This window comes from Solanum dulcamara, chromosome 1 (assembly GCF_947179165.1).
Source record: "Solanum dulcamara chromosome 1, daSolDulc1.2, whole genome shotgun sequence".
Lineage (NCBI taxonomy): Eukaryota > Viridiplantae > Streptophyta > Magnoliopsida > Solanales > Solanaceae > Solanum > Solanum dulcamara.
The window spans coordinates 4,345,604-4,355,563 of NC_077237.1; the positions used below are offsets into that span (position 1 = coordinate 4,345,604).

The 9,960-nt window shown below is 35.3% G+C and overlaps 1 protein-coding gene across 2 annotated transcripts; it reads right to left on the reverse strand.

Annotated features, from left to right (window-relative positions):
• Nucleotides 1-86: 86 nt before the first annotated feature.
• On the reverse strand, nt 87-9,294 carry LOC129898838 (U11/U12 small nuclear ribonucleoprotein 25 kDa protein). Of its 2 annotated transcripts, none has more exons than XM_055973544.1 (9): nt 9,173-9,294; nt 8,100-8,394; nt 7,162-7,190; nt 4,095-4,161; nt 3,830-3,887; nt 2,438-2,653; nt 2,260-2,356; nt 1,389-1,488; nt 87-322 (listed from the first exon to the last, which is right to left on the reverse strand). In XM_055973544.1, exons 2-9 carry the CDS (start codon nt 8,358-8,360, stop codon nt 215-217), a joined length of 936 nt encoding a protein of 311 aa, XP_055829519.1. In that variant the 5' UTR covers nt 8,361-8,394; nt 9,173-9,294; the 3' UTR covers nt 87-214. The 2 variants fall into 2 exon arrangements, with proteins under 2 accessions (XP_055829519.1, XP_055829510.1); XM_055973535.1 differs by having other exon boundaries at nt 2,260-2,365; nt 9,173-9,292.
• Nucleotides 9,295-9,960: the final 666 nt, after the last annotated feature.

Here is a 9,960-nt window from a genome sequence, read left to right on the forward strand (position 1 = left end):
GTCATTGATGGGACACTTCTTACCGTCTCCCACTTGGAACATTTACCATAATATAATCCTACACAACCTTACCCTTCTAGCATCAAGTTGGATATCAAATAGACTATTAATTATATATTAAGATCTAATAATCATAGATATTGTTATTACAATAATGGTTTCATCTCAGAAGCTGATTCTGTAGTTAAGAGTATGCAGTAATCTAACCCCTGATTCAATCTGTTGTTCGCCCCTTTTTGCTTAGGCCATGAAAGAATCTGTGCTTTCTCCTCTTTGAATGCCTCTTATAGGCCCTCGAGATGACGTAGGGAATGAATTGCACCTGCCAAACTTGTTGAGTTAAGACGACAACAAACCAAGAATCACACGAGATCTTACAAGAGCCCAACATAAAACGGAGTTCCAACTTCCAACTACTTAAGAAAGCAACAATAATATAGCCAGTGTAATTCCACAAATGGGGTCTGGTGAGAGTAGGATGTACACATACCTTACCCCTACCTTTGCAAGGTAAGAGAGTTTGTTTCCGTTAGACCCTGGCTCAAAAGAAAGCCTCTATTCAAAAAGTTAAAACTTAATGCACTTTTGGAGGAAGATTCACATCTCCATTCTAACCATTTGATATGATCTCGTACTACTTTTTTAGACAGAAAAGGAAGACCCTCAAAGCATAGAATATATCAGGAATTACGATACTCAATATAACCAGTACAATATAGAACAGAAAGACAACTGCCACAATCAATCCACAGGACAAGAAATCACAATGATCTGCAGGACAAGCAATAAAACCCTTGAAATTAAACATTTCCCTAAGACGACGAAAAATCCAGTTCCTCTGTTAGGTTTGATACTAAACTGTAGTATCCAATGAAGAGTTCTTTCTTCGACTTGATTATTTAAGAAAATTAAGTTGGATGTTATGATCAGACTACTAAAATATGTATTCCTTTTGATTACTGAGAAAGACCCGAGGGTCAGTGACGCATCATACAAAACCAGTAGATAATGGGCATGTCCCTCTATCCTTCTCCACTCAAATACGAGGCATTGATCTGAAGTAGGGTTCAAACCTGTGATGTGCACCTACACCATACATCGCACGCTTGCGATTTACCACTAGACCAAATCCCTGGGGGCAACAGACTACTAATATTTGGAAAGCGCTAAAATGGATCTACTGATGATTTGATTTACGCTGAGCTCCTAAGGATATTTTCCTAATCAAGGAAGTGGTCACTTAGAGCGCTGCAGCCTAACACCCCAGGGGTCAGGGAATATATTAATTCTGGAGATCATTATTGGTACTTTTATCAATCTTCTCGAGAACAAACACTGGCATTTAGTAATGCAGTTGCGATATGAATGTGAGCATCAAAGTAAAGTACCTGAGCATTGTTCCTAATGCCGTAGTCCTGAAGTTTAGCGGTATCATCTAGCAACTTCTCATTGTGGAATAAAAGGCAAAAATTTGACCAGACATGCCTCCTGCATATCAACATCAATACACATTCAGGTTTACTGGGAAGAGAATAAATGATTGCAGTTTACAAGCTCAATACCAGTATCATCAATCTATAGTTCAAGTGTCCATGCTTGACCATTAGACTCAAGGTAATTATTGTTAAAACTATATTAATTTATACAGACTAAAAGTTCAATCAAAGTTTTGGCTAGCATACACTTAAATGTCAAGTGAGCTAAAGAGATGCAATGACATTTTTGTGTGCCAACAAATTCACTTTTTGTGCAGGGAAATGGAAGTACTAGCACTTATACGAGCCAGGGTTTCTCAAAAGATCTCTGTCATCAAATATTCTCCAATAAAGTACACAGCATCATCTAAACAATCAATTGTAGTTAGTCAAATTTTTAGTTTCAGAAAATTAATAATCAATTAATTGTAGTTTGTTAAAAATGTTGTAACTTATGTTACAATGTCTTCAGATGCACGCACACTGGCAACCATTCAGCTTGGTGAAAATGCTGCTCACCTGCTTTTTCCAGGTTATCCCGGAAAGATATCCATAAATCCACTACGAAAAGTTATTCAATTTAGTTCTTCCTGACAAATTGCTGATTTAGCAACCTTCGACCTCTCCCTTCAATCTTTTCCTGTTTCAACTTTTACACACTTCTTTTTGCTTCTGAGAACCGAACATTTACCCTCTTACAGTACATGCGAACAATTATATTTTGGCTTTTGAGTTTCAACAATTATATCCAAAAGAAGACTATGATGAAAGGAAAGCAACATACCAAGAAATGTGCCGATGGCCCATCTTAGATTGCTCGGTGTAATCAATCCTTTTCCGAACAGCTTGTTTCAAGTCTTTAACTGTTGCGGAATTCATCACTGTCACATCTTCATTGAAAGGAAGAAAATTAATGCATGTAGTTGTTTATTCTTTTCCAATATAACCAGGAATGTAAGTACCAAAGGAGCTGCCATCCAATTTGAGTATAGAGATACGCATGGCACTCCCAAGTTCCAAGCTGATAAGGGTGTCCACATCTGTCAGAGTTGGTTCTTTTGGTATATCAGCAAGCACAGGATCGTTGAGGAGAGCAACCAGTGTTGAATGGAGTCTTGCCTTCTTCATGTCGCTACTATATTCCAGTGAAATGTTGGTTTCCTCCATTCTTCCCTCAGCTGGTGAAGATATGTTTAGATCAGCCAATATCCTATAAGAATTATTAGGCATACACAAGCATGGACAAAAACTAGAGAATGCAAGTCCATGCAGAAACTTCTATAAGTTACTTTGGGAGCCAAGAGAAAGCAGAAAAAGTCCATACACCTCTACTCTAGCTATACCTCCCTTGAACTTCACCCTCGTAATTGTCACCTAACATCTTCCAAGCATCCTACAGAATATAACCCAGGTATCTGTCATATGGCTCGTATTATGCCCATGCCAAGTACAGAGAACCCATTTGGTTCTTTGCATGCACACGTATGTTTGTGTGGGAGAGAGGGGAGTTAAATCATATTTACATATATTGAAGAGAGAGAAAGAGATTTCTCATACGAATTCATTTCATGATGAACTAGGGGAAGTGTACTAATCCATCTCGGAAACCTCCTGAACCAAAAAAATAAATAGAAAGAAATATTGACATTGGTTCAAGCTTCGGTTAAGCAAGCTATTGGAGTAGTCGAATAGGTATGTGCAGCCAAACATAGATTGCTCACTATAACTGCCTCTGATAAACATTTTTTCTTCATCCAAATTGATCTCCTTTCTTATAGTTGGAACTTGTTAAGAACATAAAAGAAAGTAAATATGATGATCAAAAAAAGTGATGGGGCAAGGCCATAACGAAAGATCTTAGTTTCATGATAGCTTAGCAAAATCTCTCTGATCATTAGAATAAACACGAACCTATGGTATCCAAAAAAAAAAAAAACTATTTTCAAAATGGATCTACCTGATCTTAGGGTATTTGAGAAATTAAGCATTTCAGAAATTTTCTAAGAATTGAATAGTAATTTCGAATTTTCTCTCAGTGAAAGGTTCTTGGACTTTGCATGATTTTGCAACTCGGATTCCTCTTCCCAGCCCTCCCAAAAGAAATGAATAAATAAATATACAGATCTGTGCGTATCTGTGTGCATAGATATTTAAAATGGGTAAAAATAGACACAATTTTTTTTATTTAAGAAAGAAAACTGTACAAAAGGATAACAGAGGAGACCCCCAGGAAAGTTCTATGTTTAACCTAAATGTTTAAGGACAATGTGTTGAATCTGGGAATAAAAGTCTCCTTGAGGACAAGAGAGAAAAATTCTTTGGGATATGAAGCTAAAAGGAAATGCAGTTATTACCTGTGAGTTGTTTAGATTCTGTAGTAGGATCTCCGGACATCTCTAACAATGTCATATGCTGCATAACAGTGATTTAAAGCAACTTAGTATATGAAGTTTAGGGACAATATAGGGGCATATAATCCACGTCGCAAAAAGCCAAATTTAAAAATCTAAACAGCTGAAATGGCAAAAAAAAATCAAACTGTGCTGCAATTTTGTAGGCCCAACAGAAGGGTAAGCCTTCATTAAAAATAGAATCATAACAACGGCAAAATCATTATACCTCCTCTTTAGCTTCGAGGTCCTTTTCATCTGCCTTCGTTTTAGCCATGCTAACATCTCTGTCCTTCCTGCTCAGGCAAGTAATGAGTGACTCAAAATATTGGTAAAGGTAGTCATATATGCTGATAAAAAGGGATACTGATTGCACATTCAAAAGGAAGATGCAGCCATTTTCACACACACTGAATATGAATATGTTTGAAAACAATTGATGATGCCACTCAGGCATCCAGAAAACAGTAAGCAGTCTCCAAGAGATGTCATCACTTATGGTTATGGGCATTGCATAGAAAGATAAAACTTGCCTATTTTGCATGACTACAGGTCTAGTCTGAAGCACTTTCCTCTCTTTTCTTATTTGAAGGAAATGTGCTCCGTTGTTATACAGTAGAGGATCAGCAATAATGTAGGAATCTATGCATTAGAAATAGTTACAACATATACTCGACAGATACGCTTCCTTGAGATAATAACTGCAATGGAGTTGTTCCAATTTCTTTCTTCTCAGGTCAAGAAAAATAGGTGGTTATTCAATGAAAGGCAAATATCTGAAAGAAGATGTTAAAGCAACCTATCATAAGATTCGGCAGTCAATGAAATTAAGGTACTGCTTTCAGCTAATTGGAGGTATCCATCTACTGAAGAGAGTGTTAGAGTTATGCTTTTGAACTGCAGTAACTTTATTTTACTGCTTAGTTTTTGAATAAATCCAAGTTAATAGTTGGTTAGCTAGTTTTTCCTATTTATTAGTAATTAGTTTATTAAGATATTTTGTAGAGATATTCTAGGCTAGTTTACCATTACTTTTTTACTGTTTTTGTTCTTATAAATGTAGAGTCCAAGAGAGCAAAAGAAAATAATTCTCTTTGGCCTCATTGCAATATTTTTCTCTCAAAGTCTTTCTCTGTTATTTTCTTAATTTTTTAATTAAAAAACCAACAATTGGTTGAGCTTTTTTCTTAGTGAAAAAAATGGATTCCGAAAATAGCTTTTCACGAATGGCTCCTCCTATTTTTGATGGTGAGAACTATCAACTATGGGCTGTGAGAATAGAAGCATACTTGGAAGCTCTTGATTTTTGGGAAGCCGTGGAAGAGGATTGTGAAGTTAATCCGCTGCCTAATAATCCCACCGTGGCCCAAATCAAGAGTCACAAGGAAAAGAAAATCATTAAGTCCAAGGCAAAAACAACTTTGTTTGCTAATGTATCAACAACTATTTTCACGAGAATCATGACTCTCGCATCACCAAAAGAAATTTGGGATTATCTGAAGAAAGAATATGCTGGAGATGAAAGAATACAGGAATGAAGGTATTAAATTTAATGAGGGAATTCGAATTGCAGAGAATGAAAGAGTCAAAAACAGTTAAGGAATACTTTGACAGATTGCTTGGTATTGTTAACAAGGTGAGACTACTAGGCACTGAATTTAAATATTCAAGAACTGTTGAAAAAATTCTTGTAACAGTGTTTGAAAGATATGAAGCATGTATAACTACTTTGGAAAACACACAAGATCTGTCCAAAATTACCTTGGCAGAATTGTTAAATTCTTTGCAGGCACAGGAACAAAGGAGGCTTAAGAGGCAAGATGGCATGGTTGAAGAAGCTTTAGCAGCCAGCCACAAAACTCAAAGCAAAGGTAAATTCTTGAAAAATTACCCACCTTGTCAGCACTGTGGCAAAAATATTCAAGTTCAGGTACAAATATAATTGAAGATGTTCTTTATGTGCCTGATATTGATAAAAGTTTGTTGAGTGTTGGTCAGTTAATGAAAACAAGATTTAAATTATTATTTGGGGACAAATATTGTCGGATCTTTGATTCCACTAAGCAAGAGATTTTACAAGTTGAAATGAGAGATAAAAGCTTCTCATTTAATCCAACAGAAGATGCACACAAGCCTTGCAAGACAAAAGATGAATTGACAGATTTGTTCATAAGGTCAATTTCAGCCAAGTCTAGAATCTGCAGTTCCTCAAGCAAGGAGGACTGTTAGAATTATGCTTTTGAACTGCAGTAACTTTATTTTACTGCTTAGTTTTTGAATAAATCCAAGTTAATAGTTGGTTAGCTAGTTTTTCCTATTTATTAGTAATTAGTTTATTAAGATATTTTGTAGAGATATTCCAGGCTCGTTTACCATTACTTTTTTACTGTTTTTGTTCTTATAAATACAGAGTCTAAGAAAACAAAAGAAAATAATTCTCTTTGCCTAATTGCAGTATTTTTCTCTCAAAGTCTTTCTCTGTTATTTTCTTAATTTCTTTATTAAAAAACCAATAGAGAGAAATTATCTATTCTTTTTATTTTTGATTTGAAGATAAGCAATTTGGTCAAACAGTGTGTTGATTTCATCATTCAAGATGTTGAATAGTAAAAAGTATAGAGAGAAGCGAGAGCCTTACACTGCAGCTCATGCAAAAAAGGCTTTAACTTAAGGAGTTGATTCGGTGATGCTAGGAACAATTGAGAGAGGCTAGAGAGTTTAGACGAGGCAGAGAAGGCAAGCATTCGAAATAACTCCTTTGATGCTCATGGGGACAATAGGTGAAATAGAGGAACTGTAAGCCGTTCGAAGGAGTTGAAATCACAATGTTATTGGACCTTCTTTATCTTTCTGTATACTGTTGGAACACTTACTATCTTTCAGTTAACATTGATGATTGAGGTACTTTAGAGGATCCTTTTTTTATATACGGCCTTCTACTTCTGTATACACCTGGTTTTGAAAGTTCATTGATTTTTGTATGCACCTTGTACATGAAATTTTCATCAAATCAATAAGATATTGATTTCAGTGCAAAATATATTTCTTTCAGCTCTTTATTGCCCTTTACCTCACACCTTATCAGCGCGACCAACACGGCAGAATAGTACAAGGAAATTTAAGAACAAAAAACCTTGATAACTTCATGCCATATTCTAAGTATGATCATGCTTCAATTATTCTTGCCGAAGAGATTTCCTGATTTTCAGCCTGACTAGGTATGAAAAAGGAAAGGAAGTTTATGGACATGTACTGACAAGAAGTGTTAAAGAACCAAAGCTCCATCAGAGGCTTACCGGTTTTCGGAACCAGTTGGGTCGAAGACCTGTGAAAAAGATGGAATAGTAATTAGATTATTTTTTCCAGCATGAGAGAGGACAAACATGCAAAATGCATTAGGAAGTACAAAATTTTCCAGCTAAAATTGAAAGAAGGGTATGCTAGGATTCTGACATCCATTTCATTTTTATGACCTTCAAGAACAAGCAAAGGAAGGGAACAACTGTTGGTTACAAGGTTCAATAAAAGATGGACATTCACCTATTTAAAAAAAGAAAAGATGGATAATCAATCACTTACTAAGGTAATCATAACTTTCTAGCTTATTTCACCATTGTAAATCTCTGTCTACAATTCGTTCCACCATCGTTCTCATCTGACTCCTCTTTCAGATTTCAGAGATCTCATGTTTTTGCTTTCTTCTAGCACTCTCGGCAAACACATAAGTCGAGTTTCTTATATTCTCTAGTTGCAAGGTAGCAATTTCAAGGCAAAACAAGCTCCTACATCCGCCAATTCCTTCCTAATGCTTGTTACCTATTTGCAGATGTCATCCTAAAAGACCCTCATCTTTTCAGGTGTGTCTGAGCCTAAGTTCAATTAGGTTGTCTCAAGTAATATAAATGAGAGTCACACTGTTATCTTCGTTCAATGCTTTACTTAGTGTTCTTAATATTCAGCTTCTTATAATTTCCATCTTTCTTTTCCTAGACCCCACTTGTGGAACTACATTGGGTATGATGTTGTTGTTATAATTTTCATCTTCCGCTTAATTATTCAACGCCCAAGTATTTCAGTTCTAAAACTCCATGATTTGGCAGCCTATGCCAGAATTTTGTTTAAGCAATCTTTTAAGAACTCTTCTAACCACATCCAAAAGAATTATAACAAACAGCAATTGTAAAAAAGAAGCAGCAGAATAATCCAATATAAAAAGGTATTCATAATAAAGCACCTCATTTTGTCTTTCTGTATCTACATTAAAATTTGAACTGGATCTGTGATGATCCATGCTTTGATGATCTGAAGCCGAATAGGAGTAATCGTGTCTCAGCCTAGGAGACCTATGCTCAGTTACATCTCTTCCTGACCTTCGTTCTCTTTTTTCAGATGACATTTCTCTATCCAAATCCCGGCCCTTACGCCGATGCCTGTGCCTCTGCTGTGAGGGAGACCTGTCCCTACTTCTAGAAGAACTTGTCTCATGGTGCCCCATCAGAATCACACAATTATAAAACCAATGTATTTATCTGCCGCAAATCAAATACACCAGAAAAAGGAAAAAATGCCAATTATTAAAACCAAGTAAAATTTATCAGAGCATCATAAGTTGAAACTTGCATATAAACAATCTACTTAAATATTTCAGCTTGAGAGTCTTTTAGTAATGCCAAAATATTGTAGGAATCAGCACTAATCTCAATCACCTATTTCAGCAATCAGGGGAAGATCTAGGGCATACCTTACATGTTCAGCCCGAACTCAGTAGCTTTGGTCCAAACTCCATTTTTTTTATTAAGAAATCTATTGAATATTAACAAAGGATTAATATAGAACTCACTAACTTAAAAGAACTAGAATCCCAAACCCTCCTGCGAAGACCAAAAACACTAGGTGATTCTTCTCATTTTTCCCAGTTTTGGTGGACAGAGTCACCTAGTACCTGTCTCATGGAATTAGTCAAAGGTACACGAAAGCTGGCCCGGATACCACGGTCATCCAAAACAAAAACAAAAAATAACTAGAATCCTGAACCCATAAGCTTCAAACCCTAGTTCAAACTTTGCAGCAATTTAGTATACTGAAAAATTCTGCAATTGAAAATCATGGGCAGCAATAGCAACAGTTATAAATCAGTGATTGCGCACATCAAATACAATAGAAAAGGCACCAAAGCAAAGCCAATTATCAAACAAATCAATAAATTTATCAGTTTATCAAAGTTGCAACTTGCATACACATCATTTGCTTAAAAGAATCATCTTTTCAGGTTTTTTAGTATGTCGCAATATATATAAATATACTTACTGGATTGATGAAAATTTTCTGGAATTGAAAATCACGGGCTTCCAACGAAGGAGAAGAAAATGGGACAAGTGAAAGCAGCAATAGCTGTTCAAAGTGTAAAATATTTTACACAAAAATGGTCTCTTAAGTTTGAGAGTTGCTTCAAAATACCCTATTCCCGGGCATCTTTCGGATTTGGAGATATTTATGCGGGCACTTTTTGAATTTTGAGATTTAAATAAGTTTTTGAAATTCAAGAAAATTGAATATTTCATGGTTAAATTTTCGATCAAATTTAAATTGTTTAATGGAGTAGTTTTTATATGTAATTAGGCTCGTTTGATACATGGATAAAAGATATTTAATTTTTGAAATTAGTTTTAAGATAATTTATCCTATATTTGGTTGAGATAAATTTACGAAACAACTTATTTTAGGATTAATTTTCCTATATTGAGGATGGAATAATAATTATGTCCGCGATAACTTGTTCCCCAACCAAATGAGCTCTTATGAATTTGGCTTAATTTTGTCAAAAGTTAATATTTTCAGTCTCCATCGTATATTTATCAAACTCTATCGGTTAGATTTGACAGAAATTATGGGAAAAAAGAAAACTTGTGAGGACTCCTATATATAGAGATTCGATTTTTATAATTTTGATTTATTTCTAAATTTTGGCATAACTTTTTGAGTGGTAGTTTTTGCTATTTGTTATATTTTAAGTGTCTACTGAAATGGAGCTAGCACTGATTTCTGATTCCACCCCCGACTCTCTAATATTCTTCTCATTGAAAGTATCATAGTTT